This window comes from Eptesicus fuscus, chromosome 18 (genome assembly GCF_027574615.1).
Source record: "Eptesicus fuscus isolate TK198812 chromosome 18, DD_ASM_mEF_20220401, whole genome shotgun sequence".
Classification (NCBI taxonomy): Eukaryota; Metazoa; Chordata; class Mammalia; order Chiroptera; family Vespertilionidae; genus Eptesicus; species Eptesicus fuscus.
Genome location: NC_072490.1, coordinates 29102083 through 29119669, shown reverse-complemented (window position 1 = coordinate 29119669; position 17587 = coordinate 29102083). Strand labels below are relative to the sequence as shown.

General features: G+C 41.4%; 1 protein-coding gene across 3 annotated transcripts in view; it reads right to left on the bottom strand.

Moving 5' to 3' along the window:
* The window catches only part of PPP2R3A (protein phosphatase 2 regulatory subunit B''alpha), a 118072-nt gene that overhangs the window by 60784 nt on the left and 39701 nt on the right, over positions 1–17587 (bottom strand). For all 3 annotated transcript variants that reach the window (XM_054729475.1, XM_054729474.1, XM_054729476.1), the window contains exons 4-5: positions 13117–13219; positions 5169–5243 (exon numbers count right to left, since the gene is read on the bottom strand). In XM_054729475.1, the coding sequence (XP_054585450.1) occupies positions 5169–5243; positions 13117–13219 (178 nt within the window). The remainder of the gene's footprint in view (positions 1–5168; positions 5244–13116; positions 13220–17587) is intronic.

Here is a 17587-nt window from a genome sequence, read left to right as displayed (position 1 = left end):
AGCCTCTTCTAACATACTTATATAATGCTATAAAAATGTACCTGGAAAAAAAAAATGAACCTGTATTCTATTTTTCCATTGCCTAAATCTCCTTATTTAGTGGCCCCACTTCATCAGCACATTTACGTTTCCACATTACTGATTCAGCATTTTAGCTTACCGAGGTAAGGGCACCATCTAGTGGTGAGAACATGTAGCTGCTGGTTCTACATATATTTTTCCTCCTAACTTTGGTCTACCACTTTTAGGGAAGTAAAAAATAAATTACTTATTAAAAAATATAGAACAAAATTTTAAAGTTAATAATGATAATTGTTTACTGCCAGTGAGAGGAATGAAATTTGACAATTTTTCACTAAGAGATCTCTAGTCAACTTGATAGATAATTTGAATTGCAAGTCAGTTTCCTTTCTTTTTCTTTATCTCTACTGAATTGGAGGCCTCTAATTCACAATTGTAGATCACCAGAAACGGAAGGAAGTGTTTGGGGGATCTGTCAGATAGTTTTTGAGGAGTAGATAGAATGCAAACACAAGTTACTGAGAGACTGCTCACTTGAAAGCAGATAAACATACTCAAATGTTGGAAGTCTGGCTCTTCTATTGGCAGGGTGTGATGAATGGATTCCTGATCCATTCTGGTCAATATGGCTCTGAAAAGTACTTTTCCATGGTCTCCTGCAGAATTTGGACTTAAAAAAAAATCTATCTAATAAATATCAGTTCTTTCTTTAAGAGGAAAAAGTCTTAAGGGGAAAGAGTTAAGCTGTTAGTGATGAGCAGTCTCTAGCACAGTTTAGTCATCTCAGGAAATATCAGTACCTTGTCCTCAACAATTAAAATCCTGGCATTTCAGTCAGAAGTGATGGATTCGGGTCAATCAAGATACTGAATACATCATTAAGACACCATCTGGATGAGCCACAGAAATATCTTTTTATTGCTAGCACCAATGTCATAAAGAAGTATTTTCAATCTCATCACTTATTTTAAAAAAGCTCATGTGAGCACCTCTTTCCTCAAAAGTCAGCATATGCCAGTTGGGATAAGCGGTCTCTTATTTACTGGCAATTTCTCTGCACAGCATGCAAAACTGCAAACTCAAGGGCTACAATTTGCTAGTATTTCAAATTTTCGTTTTTATTTGCTATCAAGTGGCTTATTTCTCCATTGCCAACTCTTCTCTGGAAATAAAGGAGAATAATGGAGTGACATTAGGTGCAATCTCTTATTTGGGTAGTGATGTCCATATTTACTGTATGCACAGTTGGTGCTCTGTCTTTCTAGCCTAAAAATAGCTACAAATAAACAAATAAAACCTTTTTTTCCTATAGCATAGGTTTTCAGTGACAAATAGAAAATAAAAGTTGCCCAACTATTCTTCATTGTATATGTGCCACATATAAGCTAATACTTGAGTCATACTCTTGTCATCAGTTTCTTCCAACCATAAAGTGAAATAACTAAATAATTCTATCATGCAAACAAAATATACAGGGTGGGGCAAAAGTATGGTTTACAATTGTGAGAACATGAAACACAGTTTATTCTTGTATTATTATTTATCAATTACTGTATTGTTTTTCATACCAACAACTGTAAACCTACTTTTGCCCCACTCTGTATTAACTGTTCTACACTGTGTCACTGAGATTACATAACATTCAATAAGGTCATATGATAAATTAATTTTGCTTTTTCTGAGATATTTATCATTAATTCTGAGGCTGATCTTTGTAAATACATTGGGAGTAGAGTGATCTCATCTTTTTTTGCCATGAGAAGGGTAGAGAATTGTGCCTCACTAATTTGGCCACTTTTATGCCTTTAATGACAAAATCAATTAATATTACACTAAAAAGCTTATTTTATATTTTTCTAGAAAAACTCACCGTACTCTGAAATAATGTAAAAGTTTCAATGACTTCATGCCATTATCTGACCAACTTTCATAACATAAAAGGCACTGGAGAGAAATGATAACCATTCCAAAAATATTTTGTTTCCAGATATTCACTGTGATACTTTTTATTTGTACTTTCCTTTAGTGGATGGTAGTATGAGATTATCACAAATGCAGATACACTTATCTCAGTATACACAGATTCACTTTCTACCTTCTCAACTGGATCTTGTTTACTGTTTATGTTATAACTAGAGGCCCGGTGCACAGATTCGTACACAGGTGGGGTCCCTCAGCCTGGCCTGTGGGGATCAGGCTGAAACCGGTTCTCTAACATCCCCAGAGGGGTCCCAGAATCAGGCTCCCTCCTCTCAGTTCCGGGTGCATCACCTGAGAACCACAGCTGCCAAGTCACCACAACTCGGCAGCTCCTGTGTTGAGCATCTGCCCCCTGGTGGTCAGTACATGTCATAGCTACTGGTCAGACAGTCGAATGGTTGGCCGGTCGCTTAGGGTTTTATATATATAGATGCTGTTTTGAAATAATTGTCATTATTTCATCATAGTACTTTATACTTTAATACTACCTCTAAATAATGGATTCATTTATGTGAATCTGGGATAAAGCAGCATAATGTGAATAATAAAGTATAAATTTTAAAGATGTAAATAATAATATACAAATGCGATTGACCAATGTAGTTCTTTTTGGTTAACAATTAACACAATAGAATTTCTCAGAAAATGTGAATTCTATGTGAATAAAGTTGTTTCATGGCTTTTCACTCTGAAATTATAAAACTTCCTTGGGGCCACTTGCTAGATGACCATCAGACTTAAATACCAAACTAAAAAGTGTAGAGAAAGAAAAATTATCTCTATTTTGCGATTCTGTTCTTTACATCTTTTCAAAGAACAAGTTTCAATAAAAGGTCATCTAAAGAGAACATTTTCTGTATTGGTAGAAGGTTATACTAGATTATCTCAAATTCTTATACAATTCTTAAGATCCCAGATTATGCTATTAATATACCCGAGTTTATAGAACTGTCAACAATTAGGACCCGATAATTCCTTTTGGGACTGGAGCCAGAATTGATGTGTAGAATTCTTAAGCATGAATAATTTCACTATTCACTCAATAAATATTTACTGTGCATCTATGATGTGCCAGGCACTATTCTAGCTATTGGAGATACAGCAGTGAAAATATAAAGAAGTCCCTGTTCTCATGAAGTTTATATTACAGAGAAGGAGATGGACAACAAACAAATAAAACATTTAAATATCAGGCGTGAATTCTATGTGAACAAAAAAGAGCTAAGAAGGAAATAAACTAGAGCAATGGAATAGAGAATACAGGGGAAGGGAGCAGAGGAAGAAGAAGGGCAAAGAATGTAGAGGAAGAACCAGGAAAGGCCTCACTAATAAAGAAATATCTGAGCACACATCTGGATGAAGTAAGGGAGCCAGTCATGTGGAAATCTGTAGGAAGAGCATTCCAGGCAGAGGAAAGAATAAGAACAAAGCACCTGAGGCAGAAGTTAGTATTTTCCAGACACTGAGGAGGCCATTGTGGCTGACGGTAGGATGGTAGGAGATTAGATCAGAGGGCAGGACATGTGAGGGTGGATTATGGAGAGTCTTGGCAAGGACTTTGGTTTTTACTCAGAGTGAGATGGCAAACCAGTGGAGGGTTTGATCAGAGGAGTGACATGATTTAACTTACATTTTAAAAGGATAACTTTGCTTTGTGGAAACTAGACTGTAGGACAATGAGGGTGTAAGCAGAGAGACCAATTAGAAGTAATGCAAGTGAGAAAGAAGGGTGACTGGGCCCAGGTGATTTTGGTGGAGGTAATTTAGTATAGTGTGGTTAACAGGAAAAAAATAACTTCTGAAACACTCTTACATGACAGTGACACCTTCTGGCTTAAAGTCTCGCCAAGTTTTATGACAGATGAAAACCAATTGTGAAAGCCAAGAATGAAGTTCCTACAGGAAGAAAAAACCGCAGCAGTTTTCTGTAACTCAACAGAATGCAACAAATCCATGGCAAACAAAAAGTACCTTAAGAATGAGAGGGTTTTCCTTAGAGGAGACTGGCCTATATTCTGGGGAATCTGAGCCAGAGACAAGGGCCATCTCACTTGAGTGTGGCCATGAATTTGAAGTGTGCGTGGGGCTCATCTTTGGAATTCCTTCGAAGATAACCTAGGAGTTAGGACAGAGAATGCCTGACGTGGCTGCTGTATGCATGGCATGCCTGTGTACTCTCATACATAATTCATGCCCTGCCTGAGACTGATCAAATGAGCATACATCTGGATGAAGTAAGGGAGTGTGTCATGTGGAAACAGAATGAGAAAGCACCTCACAAAGAAGGAGACTATAATTATGTTATTGTAATCCTTACATGATTTGTTTTCTAATTACACACAAGCTATTTCTTTATAAAAAATATTTTTATTGATTTCAGAGAGGAAGAGAGAGGGAGAGATAGGAACATCAATGATGAGAATCACTAATCAGCTGCCTCCTGCATGCCCTACACTGGGGATTGAGCCCACAACCCTAAATGTGCCCTGACTGGTATCGAATTATGACCTCCTGGTTCATACATAGGTCGATGCTCAACCACTGAGCCAAACTGGCTGGGCCACACAGGCTATTTCTTAATACCAAGTCCACTTCTAACTCTGAGGTAGTACAGAAACATCTTTGTCTTGAAAATTCTTTTCAGTATTATATGCAACTGGGTATCAATATTTATGACACAGCAAAAGTTATACTTCATAAGACCAGACAGAATGAATATATTACTTTAATTTTGTATACAAGAGATCTCTTAAAGCACTGGATACATATAAGAAGGAAACAGATCACCTTCCTTCCTTCCTTTTTTTTTTTTTAAATATATTTTATTGATTTTTTACAGAGAGGAAGGGAGAGGGATAGAGAGTTAGAAACATCAATGAGAGAGAAACATCCATCAGCTGCCTCCTGCACACCCCCTACTGGGGATGTGCCCGCAACCAAGGTACATGCCCTTGACCCGGAATCGAACCTGGGACCTTTCAGTCCGCAGGCGGACGCTCTATCTACTGAGCCAAACTGGTTTTGGCACTTTCCTTCCTTAAGGTGATCTTAAAATAATCATTATAGCCCATGTTACCTTTTGCATAAAAATTTGAAAGCCTGGATAGTAGGTAGTGATAAAAAGGAGACTCATAGAGTTATATTAAGACAAAGAGGACTCAGCTTACCGTGGTGATGTAGCGGGAGTGGAATTCTGGAGCATCTTTTAGGAACGTGAGGCCAGGGTGTGTATCCACCACATCCTGAAAAAGAATAAAACCAAAACTAAATTAAACATATAAAACTCCTACAGAATTTTCTTCTTCCTTTCTATAGAAATATGCTGCCAGTTGAGCAAACTCACTATTTTAGAATATTGAACAATGCACTTAAAATTAAATTAATACTTTATTAAATTCAAATTTTATCACAAGCATATTTGTGTTTTCAATATGCATAGTACATTTTAATAAAAAGTTAAAATTTAAATTTAGCTACATTTGGTGATTTATGAATCAAATATTTTAGAGGTCGGTATTTACAATAATTCTAACATCAAGAATGTCAGGGAAATTCATCCCACAAATCTTGGTAGAGATTGCTAAATGAAATTTACACAGAAAGGATGACGGAAACAAGCCAACTGGACTGATTCTTTCTTAACCTATAGACATAGAAATATTTTTTGGGAAAAAAAAAAAAGCCATGTAGCCAAATAGCTTGAAGTCTATGTTAAGTTGTGTGAGCCAGCTAGCTAATGTCCATCAAAATAACTGTGTGGAGAAATCTGTTTTCAATTTCAAATTTTATTTATTTTAAAATCTGATAATCACCCTGGTGAGCACTGGCCCACGTACCGAAGGGTCGCAGGTTCCATTCCCGGCCTCAGTTGGGGCACATATGGGGGGCGACCAATTGGTGTGTCTCATATCAATGTTTCTCTCTCTCTCCCTCTCCTTCTCCCCCTTCCCTTCCACTCTCTCTAAAAAAATAAAAACATCAATGGCCATGAACACAAGCACTGAAATACCCCAATAGTCAATCTGATGACCGAGATGGCTAATAAGTGACTAATGGGCAGGTAGCATATACAATGTGGATATGCTGAACAAAGGGATGATTCATTTCCAGGACAGACTGGCACAAGATTTTATCATGCTACTCAGAATGGCCTGCTATTTAAAACTTATAAATTATTTATTTCTGGAATTTTCCATTTAGTATTTTCAGACTGTGGTTGAGCACGGCTAACTGAAACGTTGGAAAGCAAAACCACAAATAAAGATGGGGGACTACTGTAACTCTCTAAGAAAATAGGAGATAAATTTCCTGAATTAAAAAATATATATACACACATATGTATTTTTTTATTTCAGAGAGAAAGGGAGAGGGAGAGAGGGATAGAAACATCAATGATGAGAGAGAATCATTGAATGGCTGCCTCCTGCACACCCCACACTGGGGATCGAGCCCAAAACCAAGACATGTGTTCTGACAGGAATCGAACCATGACCTCCTGGTTCATTGGTCAATGCTTAACCACTGTCCTATGCTGGCAACTTCCAGAGTTTTTAAATGTCTTTATTCTAACCTTTTATTTGACTGATAGCTTGGCAGGACATAGAAATCTGAGTTCAAATCCATTTCCCCAGATTTGCCAATGAGAATCTAATACCACACTAATTCTTGTTCCTTTCTTAAGGTAATCTTTTTTTTTTCCTCTCTCTCTCTGAAAACGTTTAGTATTTTCTCTTCATCAGTATTTTTCTAAAATTTCAAGAGGACATATTTATGTATGCCTTTTTTTATTCATTGTGCTTAGCACTCAGTGGCTCCTTTCAACCAAAAGACTGTGTACTGTATTTGATTCTGTAGGCAGTGACTACAGAGAGCATGAGAGGCTGGTGTGGGAGGGTCATATTCTATTTTTAATCAGTCACTTGTTACACAGCGTGTTGTGTTTTCCCCAAGGAGGAAAACAGGAATTCCAAGAATTCTCACTGGGTACTTGCTCTGAGGACCTACCCTATCACCCCAATCTCCCCATCCTGTATTGATGATTCTGTATTATAATTTGCTAAGTTCCTCCTCTCCATTTTTCTCCTTCTTTCTTCACAGACTCCAGTAAGTAAGAGTTGATACTCTTAAATCAGTCCTCTATGTCTCTCTTTGCTTCTCTCCCTGTGTGTTTGTGCATGCATGCATGTGCATGCCAGAGATATCCTTAACTTCAGTTCCCAGGCCTTATGTTGAAATTTTAAATTTTGATATTTATGTTTTAAAGTTCTAACAGCTTTTTTTTGTGTGTGGTAGCATTCTGTTTTCATAACATTCTATTCTTATCCTATATAATAAAAGGCTAATATGTAAATCAACCAAATGGCAGAACAACCAGTTGCTATGACGTGCACCGACCACCAGGGGGCAGACGTTCAATGCAGGAGCTGTCCCCTGGTGGTCAGTGCACTCCCACAGGGGAGCGCTGATCAGCCAGAAGCTGGGCTCACGGCTGGTGAGTGCAGCGGCGGTGGCGGGAGCCTCTCCTGCCTCCGTGGCAGTGCTAAGGATGTCCAACTGATGGGGAGCAGACCTAAGCTGTCAGTTGGACATCCCCTGAGGGTTCCTGGACTGTGAGAGGGTGCAGGCCGGGCTGAGGGACCACCCCCCAATGAGTGCACTGGGCCTCTAGTTTTATATAATATCTCAAAATATAGAAATTATTTTTAAAAAGACTTTAATTTTTAGAACAGTTTCAGATTTACACAGATAATTGAGCAGATAGTATAGAGTTCCCATATACCCTGTACCCAGTTTCCTCTAGTATTAACATCTTATATTAGCATTAGTTATAATTAATAAAACAATCTTGATACATTATTATTACTATTATTAAAGCCTACACTTTATTCACATTTCCTTAATGTTTACCTAATGTCTTTTTCCTGTGCCAATATCCCATCCAGGATCCCATATTACATTTAGTTGTCATGTCTCCTGGGACCCTTATGGCTGTGACAATTTCTCAGACTTTCCTCGTTTTGATGATCTTAACAGTTTTGAGGAGTACTGGTCAGTAGCGGTCGCCAAACGGTCTGAAAGGTTGGCGACTGCTGGTTTAAGGAAATCTTTGGAGCAGTGGTCGCCAACCAGTGGTCCGCGGGCCACCGGTGGTCCGTGAGGTCTGAAAGGTTGGCAACCACTGGTCTAGGAGGTTCCTCTATTGGAATTTGTCTTAACATGATTTATTGTTTGTTTTGTCAGTTTGTTTATGTTTGTAAGTACATGCCAGGCTATACTTTATATTTGGGAACCAGGTAAGGAGTCAACTGTCAATTATTTTGTACACCAACCTTCAATGAATCCCCACATCTAATATTTCTCATTAGATCTACTAACTCTGAGTTTACTGCCTCTCTGGGATCCTAACAAGCAGTGTAAAGCAGAGTAGCTCACTTCTCCACTGCAGCCCATGCACAGCACCTCATTCTGGGCTGTGGTTTCCTTAACCTGCATCTTCTTTCTATCTCTAAGAAATACTGAAATCTCTTGTACATGGATTTTTTTTCTCTCTGTTCTTCTCTACCACCCCATTCACTTCCATAGGTTTATTCCTTTTAAGTTTTTATATTTTAACTACAGATTAGTTTGGGGGGGAAATGGAAGGAAAATGTATTTATTCATTCTGTCACCTTTTACCAGAAGACTCCACAAGTCCACTTCTTAAATAATAAAAATTCTCCACCCTAGATGGTGTTGCTTAATGGTTAGAGCATTGGCCCATGCATCGAAGGGTTGTGGATTCACTCAAGGGCACATCCTGGGTTGCAGGTTTGATCCCTGGCCCCTATGGGAGGCAGCTGATTCATGTGTCTCTCTCACATCGATGTTTCTCACTTACTCCCTCCCTTCCTCCCTCCCTCCCTCCTTTCCACTCTCTCTAAAAATCAATGGAAAAAATATCCCCGGGTGAGGATTAACAATAGCAAAAAAAAAATTTCCATAGACTTAAGGAAATATAAATGTCCACTAATTCATAGTTTTGTTGTTTGTAATTTTCTTCGTATAGGCTTAATTTATATTCCTGTCAAAGCTTCTGATAAAACTCAGTCAAGCAGGGAAAAGAATTCACCAAAATGAACCTTTCATGAAGGGACTATATGCAGAGTCATGGGCAGGTTAAACAAACAAACAAGAGGATAGTGAGGAACTGAGAATGAGCAATAGAATAATACTGTTACCATCCCAGGACCAAAGGGACAAGAGGAGGAATAGAGTTATGGGAGCCCATACTCTAATACTATGGAGAAGGGGCTATATATAGAGAGATATAGTTACTGTGCTTAAACAGAAAGTGGGGGAAAATGCCAACTTATCTCTCCTCTCCCCTCTCATCTCCTGGCAGGCATACTTTGTCCAGACCAACACAGAAGCTAGTCAGGAAAGGGGGCCCAAAAGATGGGAGTTTGTAAGAATCAGAGCAGGGCCAAGAATGAAACAAGGGGTGAGAGTAAGAAGTGGACTGAAAACTGGTATTGAAACAGAACATTTTAGCCCAGCTGGTGTGGCTCAGTGGTTGAGCATTGACCTGTGAACCAGAAGGTCATGGTTTGATTCCCGGTCAGGGTACATGTCTGGGTTGCAGGCTTGATCCCCAGTGTGGGGCATGCAGGAGGCAGCTAATCAATGATTCTCTCTCATCATTGATGTTTCTATCTCTCTCTCCCTCTCCCTTCCTCTCTGAAATCATAAAAATACATTAAACCAGAACATTTTATTAGGAATATAGTTTTAAAACTGAGTATTTGAATTTCATAAAACAAATAGGAATATGCAATGTTAGGTATCCTATCTAAAAAAAGAGTAATATGCAAATTGACCGTCAAACCAAGACACAAGATGGCTGCCCCCATGTGGTCAAAGATGGTTGCCCCCATGTGACACAAGATGGCCGCCACAAGATGGCCTGCAGGGGAGGGCAGTTGTGGGCAGTTAGGGGTGACCAGGCCAGCAGAGGAGAGCAGTTGGGGGGGACCAGGCCTGCAGGGGAGGGCAGTTGGGGTGACTGGACCAGCAGGGGAGAGCAGTTGGGGGGACCAGGCTTGCAGGGGAGGGCAGTTTTGGGGGGACAAGGCTTGCAGGGGAGGGCAGTTGAGGGGGACCAGACCAGCAGGGGAGGGAAGTTGGGGAGGACCAGGCCTGCAGAGGAGGGCAGTTGGGAGCCAGCAGTCCTGGATTGTGAGAGGGATGTCCAACCGCCTGTTTAGGCCCGCAGGGGAGGGCAGTTGGCAGGGGACGACCAGGCCTGGTCCCCCGCAACTGCCCTCCCCTCCAGGCCTGGTCCCCCCCCAACTGCCCTCCCCTGCTGGCCTGGTCCCCCCAACTGCCCTCTCCTGCAGGCCTGGTCCCTCCCAACTGCCCTCCCCTGCTGGCCCGGTCTCCCCCAACTGCCCTCCTCTGCTGGCCCGGTCACCCCTAACTGCCTAAATGGGCGGTCCAACATCCCTCAAGGGGTCCCAGATTGGAGAGGGTGCAGGCTGGGCTGAGGGACACCCCCCCCATGCACGAATTTCGTGCACCGGGCCTCTAGTCTATATAATAAAAACCTAAGCGACTGTTACGGCAGAATGACCAGTCTCTATGATGCGCACTGACAACCAGGGGGAAGATGCTCAACGCAGGAGCTGCCCCCTGGTGGTCAGTACGTTCCCATAGGGGGAGCACTGCTCAGTCAGAAGCCGGGCTCACAGCTGGTGAGCGCAGCGGGAGTGATAGGAGCCTCTCCTGCCTCCGTGGCAGTGAACTGAGCAGTAAGGAGCAGTGAGCAGGTGGGCGGTAAGGAGTGAGGGGTCCCAGACTGCGAGAGGGATGTCCGCCTGCTGGCTTAGGCCCGATCTCCGTGGAGAGCAGGCCTAAGCCGGCAGGCGGACATCCCCCAAGGGGTCTGAGACTTCAAGAGGGTGCAGGCCGGGCTGAGGGACCTCCCCCCTCCCCAGTGCACAAATTTTGTGCACTGGGCCTTTAGTTATGTATAATGGTCTTGGTTAAATGTAAAAAAACAATTAAGAATCCTCCTTCTCATGAGCACTTTTTCAAAGGGAACAAAAACATGTAGTAGATGAGTTTAAGGATAACCAGGCCCACATGAAAATTAAAACAAGCTCAAAGACCCTAAATATAAATCATAACCAAACTTCATATTCTGAACATGGGAAGTTGTTATCCTATCTAATAACACACAGATATGCAAATTGACCATACCTCCAACACACCCACAAGCCACGCCCACCATCCAATCAGAGCGAGTATGCAAATTAACCCAAACCAAGATGGCTACAGCCATAGAGAGCAAGGTTTCCCAGGTAACAGAGGAAGCCAAGCTTTCTGCCAGCTGTTGCAGGCCTAAGCCTCCACTCAAGCTACAAAGTTTCAATTATAGAAGGTAAACAAATTCAAACAAATGGCAGCAGAATGGAGCTTGAGAGAGCAGGCCAGGGTTGCCGCCGGCAACAGGGGAAGCAAAGCTTTCTGCACACCCTGGCCAGGCCCACCCGCTTAAGGCAACAAAGTTTCAATTATAACCCCAACACAAATGGCTGCGGGCCTCAGAGGGAGCCCCAGGCTTGGCTCTGCTCCAGGCTACAAAGTTTCAATTGTAGAAGGAAAATAAATTCCAGATACTAGGGCCTCCGCTTGCGTTGCCAGGGGGCGTGGCCCACCTGCAAACCACCACAGGCCCCTCGCTCAGGCCGCCCCATGCCCCAAGGGAACCCCACCCAGATCAGGGATACCCTTCAGGGCAAACCAGCTGGCCCCTACCCCTGTACCAGGCCTCTATCCTATCTAATAAAAGAGTACTATTCAGATTGATCATCACTGCAACACACAATATAGCTGCCCCCATGTGGACACAAGATGGCCAATACAAGATGGCCAGCAGGAGAGGGCAGTTGGGAGGCACCCGGCCTGCAAGGGAGGGCAGTTGGAGGTGATCAACCCTGCAGGAGAGGGCAGTTAGGGGTAACCAGGCCGGCAGAGGAGGGAAGTTGGGGGCAAACAGGCTGGCAGCAGAGTGGTTAAGGGGTGATCAGGCTGGCAGGCAGAAGTGGTTAGGGGCAATCAGGAAGGCAGGCAGGCAAGCAGTTGGGAGCCAGCAGTCCTGGATTGTGAGAGGGATCCCAGATTGGAGAGGGTACAGGCTGGGCTGAGGGACAACCCCCCTCCGTGCACGAATTTCGTGCACCGGGCCTCTAATTATAAATAAAAATCTATCTCATATGGTGTTAGAAGTCAGGATAGTGGTTACCTTAGGGTGGCAGTGAGGGCACTGGTTTTGTTTCTTGATAATGGGTGCTATCTAAACAGATGTGTTCATGTTATGAAAACTCATTGATTGGTGCATTTGTGATCTACGTGTACTTTTTTTTGTGTGTGTGTAAATACTACGTTAATATATTTTTCTGCCCTTCTTTAACCTTTTGCACTCGGATGTTGAGTGTGACTCGACACAGTTAGCATTGGTAGCAGGAATCGAGAAAAAAGCAAGCGAGTGCAAAGGGTTAAGGTATCCCCACTAACAGTCAACAGGATTTATCGGCACTAAAAAAAAAAAAATGGTGTGCACTCAACAGAAATGAAAGGCAGACATAGCTTCAAGGAATTTATAGTGAGGAACTGAGAATGAGCAACAGAATAATACTGTTCCTATAGATACAGTAACTATCTCTCTCTTTCAGAAAAAAACTAGGGCAATAGGTGTTGATAGGAACCACCTCTTATTAAACCAAATATTTAGACATAAAATTAAGAATATTAACAAGCAATATATCAGGTTATGAAGAATGCTATAGTAAAAACAGATCCTGGTTATAGAAGATGCTTCAGTGACTGTGGGTGGGCAAGGGAAAGCTAAGTGGCTCCTCTCTTCTGCTTCAGTGGGAGTAGCTCTGTTTTATCTGTTTTATACTATGAGTTCTGTGTTTTCATTTAACAAAAGGATTTTGCTACTAAAACAATTATCCTAGAAATATGACCTCTAAATTTGTATATCTCAATTGACATATATTACAGTTTGAAAATTTTAAAAAGCCTCTGAAACTCTAAGAATAAAACCCATTTAAAAAAGGAAATGAAAATTACCTGAAGTAAAGGGATAAAATCCTCCTGTTCTAGAGAGCTGCAACTGGGCTTTGCAAGAAGACAGATAAACTTAGAGGCATCATCATGATGATCATTCAGCAACCTATAAAAGAAACAACTGCTTAGGAAGATCGGCTACGGTGAACAATGACTACAACAACAGGTGGTAATTTTAGTCTGATCTGGAAGCCATTTAGATCAAGAATCAAGTGCTCTCCTTTCAATGATTAAATAAAGGGAAAATTCCATGCTTTTGATTTTGTCAAAGGAACATCTAAATAAAAGCTCAACAAGATGGTATATTATTTTTGTAGAATGCTTCTGGGCTGAGACCACAGAGTCAATTGTACTAATAAGGATAACAATACACTGCAAGAGAATATCCATTCAGGTTTAGCACAGAACACCTGGGACCAGAACTCCAGTGCTACCCATCATCAGGAAGTGCCATTGTGCACCACATGAGACAGAAACCTCTGTTTTCCCAGACTGGCAGACATATTCAGGGCCAACCTGATAGGTGGCTTTTGAAATTACACTCTGAAGGATCAGACTTAAGACAGACAGAGACAGAGGTAGAGAGAGAGAGAGAGAGAGAGAGAGAGAGAGAGAGAGAGAGAGAGAGAGAGAGAGAGAGAGAGAGAGAGAGAGAGAGAGAGAGAGACCATATTAAGGCTTTGAGGTCCAAGAATGCCTCACATCCAACTAATTGCTGGACATTTCCATTTGGATTCGATACTCTGACAGCAAAGTCAAAGAATCAAAAACCAAAGTTAAAACCTTCCTCTTAAAGTGAGTCCTTTTCATGGATGTCTATTTTTGTTAATGGTGGTACCATCCTGAGTCATTTGGGCTTGAAATTATTTTAGACTTATTTCTCATCCTTATTCTCTATAGCCAATTAGTCGCCAAATTTTCTTGTTTTCTTAATTATTTATTGAATGCTAATTGTGTGTCAGGTACTGTGTCTGGCCTTGAGGATACTTGGGACACAAAGAAAATAAGGTGTAGTTTTGTACCCTGTGAAAAGCTTATATAATGTAGGGAGAGAGCTACACAAATAAGGTTATACTCCCGTGTGACAGCCATGACTGAAGTAATAAGCACAGGGTGTCATAGAAGGACACAGAGGGCCAGTGAGATTCCCTAAAAAGGGGAAGTAGGAAAGAAGGTTGCTGTGGGTCACGAGGGTCACATGTAGATGCCTGGTGTGAGAGTGCATGGAATATGTGGGCAACTACAAATGCTGGGGTGGTAAGAGATGGGGACACAAGCATGTAGGATCGGACGCCGGAGGCCCCTTCTATGTTAGATCAAGATGCCTGTACTTTAGCCTATTTCACAGAAGAATTTTAACTTGGACATGACCAGATGTTTTTTAGAAATATCAAGCAAATATTTATCCAAGGGTCTGAGCATGGATAGTGGTGATGGGAGATGGAAAGGGGCAAATGTGGTTGAAATGAAAGAATGCAGTAATTGTTAGGGGTGTGTGCAGAGAATGGGGGAGGGAGTAAAAGGGAGAAATCCATGACGATTCCCAGGTTTCTAGCTTGGACCACGAGGTGCTTGGAATACAGGACAGGAATACTGGAGACCTGAGGAATATTTCCTCAAAATGTTTTAGGCAACTATTCCTTCCTTTCTATTTCCAATGCACCATCAAGTCCAATTTTCATTAGTTCATGCTGAGACCGCTAGAAAGGACGAGGGTCATAAAAGGCTTCACTGTTCACCTAATCTCATATAGACAATTCCTCATTCTAAAGCATCCTTTGGTTATATAATTTCCCTTTTCAAAAATGTTCAGTAGCTATCTACCACTTAGAAGAGTAAGTTTAAACGCCCGAGTTGGGTATTTAAGGCGCTTTATAATTAGGCTGCAGCCTGCCTATATACCTATCTTACTACTTTGCTATATGAAACTTAAGACTCCAGGCTGCTGGCCTGACCCACTATACTCTGAGTGTTTCATGGGCATTCTTGCCTCTGTGCCATTTCTCATACTGTTCTCCTCTCCTAGAATACCACCCCTTCCAACTCTGTTATCTGAATGCTGGCTATTCTTTAAGGTCCAGCTAATAACCCACCTCCTCTTCCAAAAAGCCTTCTCTAACAACTAAATTCCTTAGTTATCTTTATACTATTTAATTTATATGTATTATATATACCATTGTACTGTTAGCTTTCTTTTATAAAATAAAAATTAATAACTTTACCTAGCACCTAAAGGGCAAGTCAAGTTATAGCTCTTTTTTTCCTTTAGCACCTAGCACAGCAATGTTCACACAGAAGACTCTCAAAAATGTTTGTGATCTGACTAGCAGATGTATACATAACTAACTTCATTTGTTATTATTAAAGCTAGAGTATGATATTTATATTTATCCTCCTTATCATTCTTCAGCATGCTCAAAGCCCCCAAAATTAATAAATATACTTTCAGAAAAAGACTAGCACAATAGGTATTGATAGGAACCACCTCTTAGCATTGAAAAATAGGTGGGATGATCACAGCAAAAAGGCAGTGAGGTCTTTGGAAGGGAGTATGTTTTAAAGAATGAACAGCACTACTAAATAAAACCCGTACAGACATGACACATGAGAGATACTCTGAAAGGGAAAAGCCAACTCAAGTATGATCTTTTGCTATTGGAAACAAAGATAAAATACAAAGAAAAGGTGAATTACAGCCAATGCTAGTGGCTAGTGAACTCTATATGGTAGGAGAAAAGAGATGATAAAAGTTGTGAAAGCATGTGGTGAAGGCCTGGGGGTTAGGGGGTGGGGAACGGGGGTGGGTTGGAGGGGGTCAATGGGGAAGAAAAGGGGATATCTGTAATAGTTTCAACAATAAAGATAAATTTTTTTAAAAAGTCGTGAAAACTGGAGAAAGAAGGTAAACATAGTGATTCTAAACTGGTAATCTTCTAGAACTCTTAAGATAAAATATTGTTTTATTCATGGACAAATGACATGTTATCATAGAAGGAAAGAAATAAAGCATAAAAAATGAACAATATTACTAACTCCATTTGAGAGGATCTATGCCACAAAGCTGGTAAATCTAGGAACTCAAACAACAAAATGGTGGAGCAATGTCTTCCCCCTAAAAATGTCCTTATTTTAAGAAAAACACGTCAGAGGAGAAAAATGAAATGGGCAGTAGAGTAAGGAAAGAAGGGAGGGCAGAGGCATGGGAACAAGAGCCCATTAGATGTTTATCCACAAACCACCTGGAAGGGGCTAGGAACCGTCCACCCCAGAAGCACTGGGACAGGAGGGAAATTATTCCCTGTTATGCTGTGACTTTTGTATTTGACTTTCATTGGAAATCAGCACACATATGTGTATGTCACTATGCTTTGATTCTGTATCATTATTTGCCAGTTAGTTTTTGTACTTGAAAGTTTAAAATACTATAGTTTGGTCTAAGATACTTTCTGAAAAGGGTACAATTTGCAAAAAATTACAAAAATAAACACGTCTTTTTCAAGGTCAGTGTGGTAACTCAAACCATCATGCTAAATTGCTTAATCTCCCAAAATAACATACTTAGGGTCTCCCTTAAAGTACCAGGCATTTAAAAGGCTTTAAGAGCTCAGAGAGGAGCTCCCACTAGAGGGCACTCTAACCATTTTATATCTGGCCAGGAGATAAAACTTTACTATAGACATACAGTACACTTATCTGTTCATAGAATTAGCAGAGAAAAGACAGGGACAGTTGCTCATTCTATATAACTTCACTAGAGGCCCAGTGAACAAGATTTGTGCACTGGAGGAGGGAGGTGTCCCTCAGCCCAGCCTGCGCCCTCTGGCAGTCCGGGACCCCTTGGGGGATGTCCGCCTGTTGGCTTAGGCCTGATCCCCCTGTCAGACATCCCTCTTGCAGTCGGGGGCTCTCGCAGTCCGGGACCCCTCGCTCCTTCCCGCCTGCCTGCTGTGGAGGTGGGAAAGTCTCCCATCACCGCCGCTGCACTCGCCAGCCGTGAGCCCAGCTTCTGGCTGAGCAATGCTCCTCCTGTGGGAGCACAATGACCACCAGGGGGCAGCTCCTTCATTGAACATCTGTCCCCTGGTGGTCAGTGCATGTCATAGCAACCAGTCATTCCGCCGTTCGGTAGATTTGCATATTAGGCTTTTATTATATAGGATGAGTAGTTTCTTCCAGTTCCTAAAATGAAGATTTGTGCTTCATGTCTTTTTCCCCCTTTTGCTTTCTCTTTTCCCTAGAGATACAATTAAAATCATTCATCTCAATAAAGGAATACGTCTGTTGTGGTTGCTGCTGCTCTATCCACCAACATAAATATTCATCCTATCTCTGTGACATAGTCTTAAACAAAAACACTGGCTGTTACTTTCCTCAATATTATGCAGCTAACTGTAGATAAATCAAGCTGGATACTAGTTTTCCTTTGCTATAGTCAGCCTCAGGCTCACAAACATAGGGTCTGAGAATATTCAAA